Genomic DNA, 15304 nt, shown 5'->3' on the forward strand with positions numbered 1-15304 from the left:
TGTGAAAAATTATGAATCCTACAAAGTTGAAAAACTGAGAAAAGTTGAACTGGAATAGTGTGAATCTGTGACATTAGGCCTAATGTTAAGTGAATGATGTGATTCAAAAACATGCAGGATATCAGCCCTCGAGGACTGGAGTTTTAAACTCCTGTTAATGAGCTTATCATTTGAATGAGGTGGATTGAATGAGGTGGATTGTGGATTGATGTGAAACAGTGAAGAAATGTGAATAATACAGAGTTGAAAAACTGAAAAAAACTAAAACGTATGAATCAAGCTGAGTTAACCAAGCCAGATGCTGTACTAGGTGGAAGCACTAGTGAGAGGTAATGAGACGGCTAATAAAATATCCAAGATGGCCGCCCATGAGGGCAGATTGGAGTTGGAGTCTTCAGTGGTCTAAGATGGCCGCCCGATGGCAACATGGGAAATGGATTACTTTGTGTAACTAAACTATAGGTGTCAAACTCCAGTCTTCGAGGGCTTGTATCCTGCATGTTTTTGAATCACACCTGTAATGGAGGTGTCGGAGTAGCGTCCAAACTTGTGACCTCCTTGAAAGGACTGTACTTGACTGATTCAGAGGATCCTCAATCTTATCAGGTTGTCCGGCCAGAACATAAAGACGATGCACACTCTCATGCCACTCTTTATTTGTATATAATGTTCTATTTATTTATCTGGGTTGGTGTGTGTGTGTTTCTGTGTTTGTGTGTTCTGTGTGTGTTCTATGTTTGATTGTGGGTGTGTGGTCTCTGCAAAGGAGAGCAGAGAACATTCACTAAACATTGATAACTAACATAACTAACATTGTACAATATGTTACATCATATGCTCACATGACTCTATATTAGCTTAGAATAACATAAACAACACAGGCAAACATACCGTACAATGATAGGAAGAATGAATTCAACCCAATCGTTCCAAAATGTGCGTTAGGTAGGAAAGAGTTAATGGAGCCGAATAGATTTGAGTGGGCGGTGACGTCACTCCCTTATGGCGGAAAGATCACATTGGCACACACGGCAAACAAGCGACAAATATGCACATTTTGTGGATGAAACTTTAACGTGAATACTAAAAGTGAAGTATGAAAAGTACGGTATATCTGCCTTTAGCAATTATACCAAACTTAGGTGCAATAACAACTTAGACATTAATGGACAAAGTGAAGCAGTGCAAACGTAAACATGTATCCAATACCACGAACGGACAACATATTCAAACTGTACTTACATTCTCATGGACGCACGGAATAATAATGAAAGGAATGAGATAATCCACAGAATGATTGAAAGCAGAAAAAATGACTGTCCGTTACAACGATACCTGCCGACTACCGGTGAAAGAGCAAAACAACCTATGATAGTGTAAACAGAGTCCTGATTGGTAGTGGAGGAAAGAAACACAACTTGTGATTAGTTGCTAGGCGGTTGCTAGGAAGATCACATGACCACAGGAGAAACATGTTGTCAGGTTCACCAAGCCAATTACTGTCAACCCGATCGATTGTCTAAAAGAAAGAGAGAAGGCAACGGTTATGCTCATGCATGAGGAGAACGAGACAGGACCACAAAGGCTGCAGTGCTGCCGCGCTCTGAGGAACTTCCTCGTTCTCCCTAGTTTTATTATTTAGAGGTCCCTAGGTTACATGTAGGTTCCGGCCCTAAAGGGTAGAGATGCATGGGGGAGCGATGTATGTGACCGGAACCCAAATTCTTGTAATACATCTTGTGACAGCTTAAGCGCGCGCGTGTAGGTGTGTGGCTCAATGCAGTATGCAGCAACACGTTCCAGTAAGAAGGGTGCTCGGGTCCACCGCATTTCTCCACCCGACTTCTTCTTTCTTGGGGAGCCTTCCAGGTGACCCTGGTCCAGGATGTTGTTCAATTGTTGCTTGACAGGCCCTGTCTGAGAAAAACTTCAACAACCACCAGCACACGGCCTCGAGCACTCTTGTCATGAGTGGAACATGTTGCTATCCTAATGATAAGGACAGGGTGTCAAATGTATAATCACATTGAATCAAAACATCAATAAATCACTTAATAAATCAACATAACATCTAATCAACATAACATTTAACACATGGGTGATTAGTACATGTGCTCTACTTCCCTGAGTATTACTGATTGCTACATTAAGGACCTAAATCGACATGGTTCTATTTGATTGACACATCTGATTAAAAACATTGATTAAGTATACAATATATATGTAAAGGATTCCTAAATTTCTCCAACAATTCCCTCCTCTTGATTCTACATTTGCCAACACCACAAAGCATCAACAGCAGAACCTCCACTTGGCTTTATTCAGCTGCATCATCACGTGGGGTCAGCTCCGGGAAGACAGGGCACATTTCCTCATACAGATGAGGAGGTGCGAAGTCGTAGTCCCACTCGCTACCTTGAGGAGGAGTGCGGACCCCGAGATCCGGGTCCGGACCGGGTTGGAGAATTAACGGGTACACCTCATCCAACCTGGTTTTAGTCGGGGCAATAGCAGTTGAGATAAGTCGGCCAAGCGATGCGCGAATGCAGGGAATGCAACAACAGCCACACAATGTGAGCACAGAAGTGAAAATGGCAACTGACAGCATGAAGGTGACCACCAGATTTTTGTACTTGCCAAACATTTTGTCCCACCACTCAGACCACGGGACGGTGTTTATTCCAGAGTGCTCTCGCATTTTCCTATTCAGAGTGCGCAAGCCATCGATGGCTTTGGTCAGCGCCCCGTCAGGGGCGGTGTTGTCGGGAATCCAGGTGCAACACTGGTTTCCGAACATGGCGCACACGCCGCCCTCCTTTGCCAGGAGCATGTCCACTGCGATGCGAGTCTGGAATGCCATGAGTGAGGTTGCCGCGAGTTGTTCTTTTATAGCGAGGAGCCCCTCCTCTGTATAGTTGCCCAGCTTCTGCACACTGGTACTCCGCGAGGCACACCGATTGCGTCAATGTAGGTGGGTCCCCCAGCATTCCAGGCGGCATGTCTTCTCCTGAAAAGCCTCACTTTCGGTGGAAGAGGGCGCGGAGTGACCTGTGAAGCGGCCGCTTGGATTTCTTCTGCCGTGGAGGGGAGGATTGTCACAGGCAACAGCAGAGATATAAGAGCACAAGTGCCTTTGGCATTTCTCAATGTGTCATAGAGTTTGTTGTCGCCACACCACCACCACACGTCGCTACGCGGTATTAGCGGCCCTGTCTGGTCAACGGTAGTATTGCACCAAGTGGAATTTAGTTCCCCTACCCAATTTACTCCGTCTCCCAAACGCAGGCAGGAAAAGTTGGCCGCAGCGACTTCAGTGGAAAAAATCGGTTTGTCTTTTGTTGCCTTAGTTACGGGGTAGACAGCATTCCAATTTGCACACTCACCTCTCGGCCGTATTCTGGTCATCACCTCTATGAGGCAATTGGGTGGAATGGAAGCAGGGATCACACGCAGCAACGGCCTGGCCTCCATGCAGAAAACGCAGCTATAATTCACTGTTTTGGCAGCCGTTTCCATCAGGAACAGCCAGTTGTTACCTTGCTGCGTGACTCCAGTGACGGTTAAAAACTTTTCATCAACAGTCATTTTTTTGTTTGATTTCACTATTACCTTTGACGCGTCAGTCACTGTGGCCAAGTCCCGGTGCACGTGCGTAGCCACCTGTGGCTCCTTCAGCGCGTTTGACACACAAATCGAAATCACATGGTGTGGAGGCATGCCGTGTGTGTACGGAAACAAAACAAGCTCTACACAAGGGTCAGGAGTGCAAAATTGAATTGAGGTGTTCACAATGATTTGGAGGCCTGCCACAACTTTGGAGAGAGAAACCTGTGGACGGAGGAGTTTGGCACAGGCGTCGGTTGTCCATCTTTTCCAATTGGCACCTGTTTCCGCAATCAAAGCACTCCACCTGGTAACTTTTGCAGTTAGATACCAGTCATAATTTTTCCCATACTCCTGACCATTGCGCAAGTATGTTTTACCGCCGCCACCAAATCCTTGGAGTTTTATGTAAGACCATGGCAGAAAGATTGTTGAGATGCTGTTTTCAAGAAGGCAGATCATGGTATTTGTCACAGGACCCACATCAAACCGATCACAGGATGAGAAATTTCTACGTGTGGGGTACTCGATACGTGTTGATTTCGGTTTTATTTCGCGTTTTTCACGGTTAGGCAAGTCGGTGGAATTGGTTTCAATGGTAGTATTGCCGATAGTTTTAACATCTGGTTTACCATATCTTACTACCCTCCAATTTTGAACGCCCCCCACTTGCACTCCATAGAGGAATGCACCTATTATCAGCATCACACCAATGTAAGACACAGTAAGAACTTTTGCCCAAGTAGGTGTGGCCATGTCGCTCGACGTACCCCTAAACAGGAAGGGTGTCTTTTAAATTCTTCACTGACCGTCAATGTTTTCAGACACTACAAGTCTGCACCCACCGGTTGGTCAGACTTTGCTCACCCCTCCTTTTTGGGTAAATCGAACGAGATCACCTTTTTACAATGCGTGAGATGTATCCACGTTTGTCGTTCCGCGATCTTCACGGCCGTTGGCGTGGTCAGCAGCACTTGATGCGGTCCTTCCCACCGTGGCGAGTGCCAATGCTTCCGTTTGATGCTCCGCACCAAGATCCAATCACCTGGAACGACCTGGTTGTCCTGTGGGGAGGAAACACAATTGCTTCCCGGTATGCAATCGCTTACTGATGATTGTTCAGACCTTTTTTCCAGGGTTTTTCGCATATAGTCAGCTAAATTTGCTTCGTCGTCCAATTCCCAATGTGTGGAAAAAAGCGGAAGTTTGTATGGCCTGCCGAAAAGAGTCTCATAGGGTGTAAGCCCTGAAGCACTGGTGATGTTAATGTATAATTTGACTAGGTCTACGCACTGTGTCCAAGGCCGATTTGTTTCATCCATGCATTTCTTCAGCCTGTTTTTGATTGTGCCGTTCATTCTCTCCACTAATCCCGCACTTTGCGGATGATAAGAACAGTGGTGCTTTAACGCGATGTGAAACATTTGGCCAATTTTATCAATCACTTTATTCACAAAATGTGTTCCATTGTCGCTATAGATGGTTTCAGGGATACCATATCTAGGTATGATGTCTTTACACAACGCTTTGGCTACAGTTAGCGCATCGGGCTGTTTTGTTGGAAAAATCTCAACCCATTTTGAAAACGCATCTATAATTACAAGACAGTATTTTTTCCCTTCACTTTTGCTTAGTTCTATGTAGTCCATGTGAATTCGTTGGAATGGGTAGGATGCGGGGGGGTATTGACCCCGTTTTGGTCGAACGTTCCCCTGGGGGTTATGTCGTGCACAGATCGTACAAGCTCTACAGAATTGTTTTGAATATAGACTGAACCCATAAGTCGAGAAATGTTGGTTGACAATTCCAACCATTCTTGCGGTTGAAACATGTGTTTTTCCGTGACTTAATATGGCTGCCCACCTATAGAGATTTTTTGGAAGAACGGGTTTGTTATCTAAACCGATATAAACCCCATTTTTTAGTGTAGCCCCCTTCGCGACCCATTGTTTTTGTTCCTGGGCAGGACTTTGTTGTTGCATGTCGATTAGGACATCGTCTTGTAAGATAGCGCTTTGAGGTAATTGCGTTTCATCGGCCATCCCGATGAAGGGCTTCTCAGCCGCCTGTTTTGCAATTTTGTCGGCGAAAGCGTTGCCTCGCGAGACCTGATCCGTTTCAGTGGTGTGTGCCGCACACTTACATATTGCGATTTGTTTAGGTAGCTGCACTGCGTTAAGCAATTGACTTAATAGGTCAGCGTGTGTTACGGCCTTCCCTGTGGAGGTTATCATTCCCCGGTTTCTCCAATACTGCGCAAACACATGACAAGTGGAAAAGGCATATTGGCTGTCGGTATAGATCGTCACTGTTTCATCTTTCATAATAATGCAAGCCTGTGTGAGTGCTATGAGCTCAGCCGCCTGAGCCGAGAAGTGAGCCGGAAGCGGCTCCGCTTTCAACACAACCTCTGTTGTAACCACGGCATAGCCAGTTTGCGTTTTCCCTAAGCCGTTCTTTTTCGAGGAGCCATCCACAAAAAGCACATGTCCCGTTTGCAATGGTTGATCTTTTAGATCGGGCCTACATTTTGTTGTACTTTCGGCTAGCGCCTGACAATCGTGTTTGTCGCCATCTTCAGGAAGTGGCAAGAGAGTGGCTGGGTTCAAAACTGTGCACCTCTCCAACGTGAGGTGCGGCTGCGATAATAATATCGCCATGCAAGACAAGTGCCTTGCTGGAGACAGGAAAACCATGTTTGTCTGAAGGAGCAGTGCGGCGACTGCGTGTGGAACTCTTAAAGTGAGAGGATGGAAAAGCACGATCGATGCACTACACTCCACGGCCATAGAGGCCGCCACCACAGCCCTCACACAATGAGGAAGTGCACAAGCCACACTGTCTAGTTTGGAGGAATAATATGAAACAGGCCTCATTTTATCCCCGTAACTTTGCACTAACACAGATGTCATATAATTACCTTTACAATCTACCATCTGAACAAAAGGTTTGGAATAGTTTGGGATCGCCAAGGCTGTGCTTGAAACTAGTGCTTGTTTGACCTCACAAAAAGCCTTCTCAGCCTCAGGTGTCCACTTTACTGGTGAGGACATTGTCATGTTTTCTTCATACATCAATTTGGAGAGAGGAGTAGTGATCTCAGCATAATTCGGGATCCATGCTCTGCAGTAATTTGTCAAGCCCAAAAAAGACATCATTTGCTTCTTTGTTAGGGGTTTGGGGGCCTGCAAAACGGTTGTTTTTCTATCCTCTAATATTGCCCTGCCCCCACCACTTAAATTGTGTCCTAGGTATTTAACCTGCTCCCTACAAAGCTGCAGTTTATTTTTGCTTACTTTGTGGCCCTCATTTGCCAAATGAATCAAGAGAGCAACTGTGTCTATTTTGCAAGTTCCTTCATCTGGTGAGGCAAGCAACACGTCATCAACATAGAGCAACACTTGACTGCCACCTGGAGGCACAAAGGTGGACATGCTGGCCGACATAACCTGGGAATATATTGTTGGACTTTCGCAATACCCCTGAGGCAACCGAGTGTACGTGTACTTTTTCCCCTCGAAAGTGAAAGCAAACCAGAACTGACTCTCTTTGTCTACTGGGACAGAAAAAAATGCATTGCTGATGTCTACCACAGTAAATAATTTTGCGTCTGGCCTTAATGAATTGAGTAAGGTATGCGGATCTGGGACACAGGGCGCCCGCTGGAAGACAGCGGCATTTACTGCCTGTAAGTCCTGAACCATCCTCCAGCCTACGGAGGGTGGCGCTTTTTTCACTGGAAAGATAGGTGTGTTGCAAGGCGAGTCAGGACATTCAATTATCACACCAGCCTCAAACAATGCTTTTATTACTGGCCTAATTCCCTCACGAGCGTCCGGATTCAAGGGATATTGTTTTACACATGGTCTGTACTCTGTTATTGGCCTAATTTGTACCGGCTGCGCGCTTTTAACCAAACCGACATCAGAGGGACCCGTTGACCACAATTTCTTTGGCACTTTTGCAAGAAGCATTTCCTCCTCCTCTCCCAGGAGACAGGAATCTGTAATGTTTCACATCGACGGGTGAAAGTGGCGTTCAGCATCAACATGCAAATTCCAAAACAATGCCTTTCGCGCAACTCCAGCACTCTCACTCCACTCTGTCTCGGGCTTGATTTTGTCCGGTTGCCAATCAGTTGCGTTTTCACCTCTCCAAACAAGACTCTCTAGCTGTTCCCACTTTTCCTCATGCGACTTGCACAACGACACATGCGGCACCCGCCTGCACAACTCGCGCAACCTTGGAGGGAGCCTCACTCCCGCTACAGCAGTGGCGCAACCGTCAAAGTAGAGATAATCAACAACAATTTTTGCAGGAGTGTGCTTTTGCAATTTAGATTCATACTCTAGGTCTGGCCCTGGAGTTGTTTTATACCACAAGGTTACATGTAAAGTGTCCGCGGTCATTTTGCTTTGTTTGTCAGGCGTGAGGAGCAGTGCTTCCTCCAGTAATGCTTTCCCCGCGCAATGTGGAGGCTTGTCGCTTACGTCAAGGGCATAGTACAGGAGCGGTTCTCCGTAACCGCGCAACACACACAAATCCGCACGCGTCAATTCGGCCTGTCTCTTTACCATCATGCATCCTTCGGTCGTCGGTACTATTGCTAGTCCCATTCTACACAACCCATCCCTTCCCAGCAGGTTGACCGGACAGTCGGGCACTATTAGAACCGGCAATTTGCATGTTTTCCCTAGTGGGTCTCTCACCCACACGGGTTGTGTTTCTGACACTGCAGAGAGATGCCCCTGTGCAGTTCTCACAAACACTTTCCGGGGGGTTATTACCGCCCCCGGAATGTTTTCTCGACAGGCAGTTTTACACGCACCTGTGTCACAGAGGAAGGTCATTTTCTTACCGTTTAGAATCAGTTCAATCTCTGGTTTGGACGTATCGAAGGCTAAAAGTTGTTGTAAGTTCAATTCTATGTCTTCCTCTGTGATCTGCTCATAATCAACGATATGAGAGTCGCCAATGTTGAAATCAATTAGTTGCTGTTTGTCGGTATCGAAACATTTTAGTTGCCGGTTGCCCTGCTGGGAGGATGGTTCCGCTAGTCATTGGACATCCTTATTGTCTGGACAATAACGAGAAATATGACCTTTCTCACCACAACACCAACATGTGACTTCCTTTGAAAACCTTGGACCCCCACGTTCCCCCCAGGATCCAGCTGACTCCCTACCAGTCCCTTCTTTACGACCTCTTCCGCGTCCTCTGCTCCTGCCACCACGGCCAAAACCACGACCTCTGTCCTGAAAATAAATCTCGCCTCCCTCGACACGCACCACAAAAGCGTCAGCCTTCTTCTTTTTAGATTGCAACACTCTCTCCGCATGGATCGCTTGATTAATGTATTGTTCGAGTGTTCCCGTAACTTTGTCTACCCAATGTTTATCCACCCACTGCCGAATCGTGTGATGTGAGTGGGCATGGAGGGCATTTTTTAACTGCTCCTCATAAAGACATCCCGGACTATGCTCTTCAGGAATGCCACTATTTGCCTTAAAACACTCGACCATTCTAGTTTTGTACTCCTCAAAGGTTTCATTTTCTTTTTGTGCTGCTCTCCCAATGGCAGTAAAATTAGCTCTCTGCTTAAACCGCTCTCTTGTGCGCTCAACTAAGCGTCCCACACGATTTGTGAGCTCCCTAGCATCATGCTCTAAAGTAACACCACACTGTTTTGGTTCCCAATCACCTCTAACACCGAGCCAATCACCTCCAAGAGCAGCCATCCAAACCTGTTGAACCTCTATGCCATTTAAATGATAGGCCCCTCTAAGGTCCTCTATTTGCTGTAAGAACTCTTCTACATTTACTTTATGGGATGTGATGCCTTCTACGGCCTTTTTCACATCGTTTTGCGTCCAGGTTCTATATACTAAAATAGTGGGGGAATCATCAGAGACATTTGGATTTGCAACCTCTATCATGGGGTACGTCTCGTACTCCTCTGGAGAACATGTGGGTGCACTTCCACATGTCGCCTGAGGAGCAGAAGAGGCCGGGGAAAAAAGCTGCCCCCATGTTTTGGAGAATTTTACTCCTAAATCCCCTTTCACCCTAGTTGTCATAGGGTGGCCGCCCCGGCTGTACTCGGGCGGCAAAGGCGCGCAAGGAAGCGGAGGAGGAAGAGGAAGAGCGTCTTCCTCCGGCAACGGAGGCGACGATGGGAAAGGAGAAGGAGGGAGCGGTGGATACAGGGAGGCTACGCTGAACTCCCCTGCTCCGGCACCACAGTCCCTCTCCTCACTTTCCCATTTCACACTTTTAACGCCACGCTTTACTGCACGCTTAGCTGCTTCACCAGAAACATCACCAGAAACATCACAAGGATCAATGCCCACAGGCCCAGTCTCATCGTCTTCCTCTCTATGAAACAAGACCTCGCTCCCTTCAAGCTTAACATTCACTACTGAATCCACACCTTTCCTCTTTTTTCCCGCCTTCCGCTGTTGCGCCGCCACCATCCAATACACTGTATCACCATAACCATCTTTATACATTTTCTTTACGTCTCCTCTTCTTTTTGTTTTTATTCTATCCCGGAGATCTGCGATTTTTTGGGTATTAAGCTGGCCAGCAAAATTATATTTTGTTATCCATAGGTTTAAGTGCTTTATTCTATCGGGGTTTTGATGTTCGACGAACTTCCAATCTTTGCTTGCAAGCTGTTGTTTCGGGTCGTATACGGACTGCTTTCTACTAAACCGGTTCCCCATTTTGATGTAAATTTGGCTCAGTCCGTGAACCTGGGGTTGCCTATGGACTGAGATACCTGTTCAAGAGGGGTGACAAAAACCCTCGGGTGGTAATACTCAAGCTTCTACCCCAATGAAGGGCGGAGTATTCTTGCCTTTGCTTCCACCACGAGTTGTCACTTACAATCCCACTTGTTTATTTTTATATGAGACCCCCGTCTCCTTTCACACCCCCGGCACAATCACACACACATGCACACACGGAGTTTAAGTACGTACAGGACACCGCCGCCCTTTACCAGTTTTATAGACTACTCTGTCTTTACCAGTTTTATAGACTACTCTGTCTTTACCAGTGTTTAAGACCGCTTTGTCTAACACGCGATTGCATTCACACAAATCATACACCAACAGTGAGACGTCGACTCACTCACCGGACGATGCCTTCACCCCTTTGGCTTTGCGTCAACCCTTGGTCCCCAGACGCGGAGCCGAGAGCCAGCCCCCCAACAGGGTCCTTGCTGCCGTGCGCACGGTCTTCCTGGAAGTCGACTCGGCCTCTGGAAACCTCAGGTGTATTGCAATCCGGCACACGAAGGACCAAGAAAAATGTCAGGTTCACCAAGCCAATTACTGTCAACCCGATCGATTGTCTAAAAGAAAGAGAGAAGGCAACGGTTATGCTCATGCATGAGGAGAACGAGACAGGACCACAAAGGCTGCAGTGCTGCCGCGCTCTGAGGAACTTCCTCGTTCTCCCTAGTTTTATTATTTAGAGGTCCCTAGGTTACATGTAGGTTCCGGCCCTAAAGGGTAGAGATGCATGGGGGAGCGATGTATGTGACCGGAACCCAAATTCTTGTAATACATCTTGTGACAGCTTAAGCGCGCGCGTGTAGGTGTGTGGCTCAATGCAGTATGCAGCAACACGTTCCAGTAAGAAGGGTGCTCGGGTCCACCGCATTTCTCCACCCGACTTCTTCTTTCTTGGGGAGCCTTCCAGGTGACCCTGGTCCAGGATGTTGTTCAATTGTTGCTTGACAGGCCCTGTCTGAGAAAAACTTCAACAACCACCAGCACACGGCCTCGAGCACTCTTGTCATGAGTGGAACATGTTGCTATCCTAATGATAAGGACAGGGTGTCAAATGTATAATCACATTGAATCAAAACATCAATAAATCACTTAATAAATCAACATAACATCTAATCAACATAACATTTAACACATGGGTGATTAGTACATGTGCTCTACTTCCCTGAGTATTACTGATTGCTACATTAAGGACCTAAATCGACATGGTCCTATTTGATTGACACATCTGATTAAAAACATTGATTAAGTATACAATATATATGTAAAGGATTCCTAAATTTCTCCAACAATTCCCTCCTCTTGATTCTACATTTGCCAACACCACAAAGCATCAACAGCAGAACCTCCACTTGGCTTTATTCAGCTGCATCATCACGTGGGGTCAGCTCCGGGAAGACAGGGCACATTTCCTCATACAGATGAGGAGGTGCGAAGTCGTAGTCCCACTCGCTACCTTGAGGAGGAGTGCGGACCCCGAGATCCGGGTCCGGACCGGGTTGGAGAATTAACGGGTACACCTCATCCAACCTGGTTTTAGTCGGGGCAATAGCAGTTGAGATAAGTCGGCCAAGCGATGCGCGAATGCAATTTCTCCAACACATGTCCAGACGTAAATAGTAATAACAGAACGATTCAAACACGAAATCGTTAAGTATAATCAGAAACTTCTTAACAACACCATTCACTTAACATTAGACAATTTTTACGGTACAAAAACTTGAATTGTAGTTGAAAGTTGAACTGTAAACGTGAAACGCGATTTGCCCGAACCGGGACACGGACATGTTGAAGATGACAACTCTACCACTGGGCCACTGGGGGGGCAGTGTAAGACCACACTGGGAAAGCTTGAAATATAGGGAATGAAGTATTTTTGAACGTGAATCTATGAAGAACTACGAATAATACAAAGTTAAAAAACTGAAAAAAGTTCAACTGTGGAATGAAAAGATGAAATGAAAGTAAGAACAGTTTGAAAAGGCTAAATTCTTTAAATATGAATAGTATAAAAAACGTAAATTGTAGGAAAACGATGAATAGTTGAACCTTGAAAAATAAAAAAGCACTTCACGTGAATATGTGGAATGATATGAAGTTCGAACGGCATGAATTGGATGAACTGGGAAGGAATTGAAACCAAAAAAAAAAAATACTGAATTAACTGAAAAAAAACACTGAATGTGTGAAAAGACACAGCGGGGATCGAACGCACGAACATGTAGTAGATATACGTCAACAGAACGTCTGAGCCACGGGAAATGACGAAACCGTGAACGCTTTAAAAGGAAGTCGGAAGAACGCTCCAATCACTTAACATTAGGCCGTTTTTACGGTACAAAAACTTAAATTGTAGGAAAACGATGAAAAGTTGAAACTTGAAAAATAGACCCGCACTAACTAAAAAAGACTCACACAACTAAAAAATGACGCAGCCTGGGATTGAACCCACGAACATGAAGTGCGAATGCGGTACAAAAATCCCATGAGCCATTGGGACATAGGAAACGCGGAAACCGTTAAAGTTTAAAAATAAAGTACGAAGACCACCCCATTCACTTAACATTAGGCCATTTTTACGGTACAAAAACTTAAATTGTAGGAAAACGATGAAAAGTTGAAACTTGAAAAATAGACCCGCACTAAACATGAATATGTGGAATGATATGAAGTTTGAACGGCATGAATTGGATGAACTGGGAATGAGTTGAAACGTACCTAAAAAACGGTCGGAATAAAAAAAATAAAAATAATAATAATAAAGGTGGAGAAAAACATAAGTGTGAAGGTTTCACCTTCACACAATAAAGGTGGAGAAAAACATAAGTGTGAAGGTTTCACCTTCACACAACTAGAAAAAGTGCAATTTCTGAAGAAATTGCGTGTGAAGGTGAAACCGTTGAAGGTTTGGGAGTTGAAAAGTGGAATGATGTGGAACGATTGAATGGTGTGAATCTGTGAAGAAATATGAATACAAAGTTGAAAAACTGTAAAAAAGTTGAACTGTGGAATTTGAAGATGAATGAAAAACTGAAAAAGTTGAACTGGAGAATGATGTGAATCTGTGAAAAATTATGAATCCTACAAAGTTGAAAAACTGAGAAAAGTTGAACTGGAATAGTGTGAATCTGTGACATTAGGCCTAATGTTAAGTGAATGATGTGATTCAAAAACATGCAGGATATCAGCCCTCGAGGACTGGAGTTTTAAACTCCTGTTAATGAGCTTATCATTTGAATGAGGTGGATTGAATGAGGTGGATTGTGGATTGATGTGAAACAGTGAAGAAATGTGAATAATACAGAGTTGAAAAACTGAAAAAAACTAAAACGTATGAATCAAGCTGAGTTAACCAAGCCAGATGCTGTACTAGGTGGAAGCAGTAGTGAGAGGTAATGAGACGTCTAATAAAATGTCCAAGATGGCCGCCCATGAGGGCAGATTGGAGTTGGAGTCTTCAGTGGTCTAAGATGGCCGCCCGATGGCAACATGGGAAATGGATTACTTTGTGTAACTAAACTATAGGTGTCAAACTCCAGTCCTCGAGGGCTTGTATCCTGCATGTTTTTGAATCACACCTGTAATGGAGGTGTCGGAGTAGCGTCCAAACTTGTGACCTCCTTGAAAGGACTGTACTTGACTGATTCAGAGGATCCTCAATCTTATCAGGTTGTCCGGCCAGAACATAAAGACGATGCACACTCTCATGCCACTCTTTATTTGTATATAATGTTCTATTTATTTATCTGGGTTGGTGTGTGTGTGTTTCTGTGTTTGTGTGTTCTGTGTGTGTTCTGTGTGTGTGTTCTATGTTTGATTGTGGGTGTGTGGTCTCTGCAAAGGAGAGCAGAGAACATTCACTAAACATTGATAACTAACATAACTAACATTGTACAATATGTTACATCATATGCTCACATGACTCTATATTAGCTTAGAATAACATAAACAACACAGGCAAACATACCGTACAATGATAGGAAGAATGAATTCAACCCAATCGTTCCAAAATGTGCGTTATGTAGGAAAGGGTTAATAGAGCCGAATAGATTTGAGTGGGCGGTGACGTCACTCCCTTACGGAGTAAGGATTACATTGGCACACACGGCAAACATGCGACAAATACGCACATTTTGTGGATGAAACTTTAACGTGAATACTAAAAGTGAAGTATGAAAAGTACGGTATATCTGCCTTTAGCAATTATACCAAACTTAGGTGCAATAACAACTTAGACATTAATGGACAAAGTGAAGCAGTGCAAACGTAAACATGTATCCAAAACCACGAACGGACAACATATTCAAACTGTACTTACATTCTCATGGACGCACGGAATAATAATGAAAGGAATGAGATAATCCACAGAATGATTGAAAGCAGAAAAAATGACTGTCCGTTACAACGATACCTGCCGACTACCGGTGAAAGAGCAAAACAACCTATGATAGTGTAAACAGAGTCCTGATTGGTAGTGCAGGAATGAAACACAACTTGTGATTAGTTGCTAGGCGGTTGCTAGGAAGATCACATGACCACAGGAGAAACATGTCCAGACGTAAATAGTAATAACAGAACGATTCAAACACGAAATCGTTAAGTATAATCAGAAACTTCTTAACAACACCATTCACTTAACATTAGACAATTTTTACGGTACAAAAACTTGAATTGTAGCTGAAAGTTGAACTGTAAACGTGAAACGCGATTTGCCCGAACCGGGACACGGACATGTTGAAGATGACAACTCTACCACTGGGCCACTGGGGGGCAGTGTAAGACCACACTGTAAAAGCTTGAAATATAGGGAATGAAGTATTTTTGAACGTGAATCTATGAAGAACTACGAATAATACAAAGTTAAAAAACTGAAAAAAGTTCAACTGTGGAATGAAAAGTAAGAT

The 15304-nt window shown here is 44.7% G+C and overlaps 1 protein-coding gene across 1 annotated transcript; it reads right to left on the reverse strand.

The window, feature by feature from the left end:
• Window positions 1-1544: 1544 nt before the first annotated feature.
• Window positions 1545-14861, reverse strand: LOC148417585 (uncharacterized). The gene is given in 4 exon segments (XM_088422532.1): window positions 1545-2934; window positions 2937-4667; window positions 10742-11930; window positions 14719-14861. Coding segments are annotated over 2 exon segments (2040 nt in total). The 5' UTR covers window positions 4360-4667; window positions 10742-11930; window positions 14719-14861; the 3' UTR covers window positions 1545-2317.
• Window positions 14862-15304: the final 443 nt, after the last annotated feature.

The sequence above is a fragment of the Hippichthys cyanospilos genome, chromosome 9 (assembly GCF_059441005.1).
Source record: "Hippichthys cyanospilos isolate Australia breed blue-spotted pipefish chromosome 9, RoL_Hcya_1.0, whole genome shotgun sequence".
NCBI classification, from domain to species: Eukaryota; Metazoa; Chordata; class Actinopteri; order Syngnathiformes; family Syngnathidae; genus Hippichthys; species Hippichthys cyanospilos.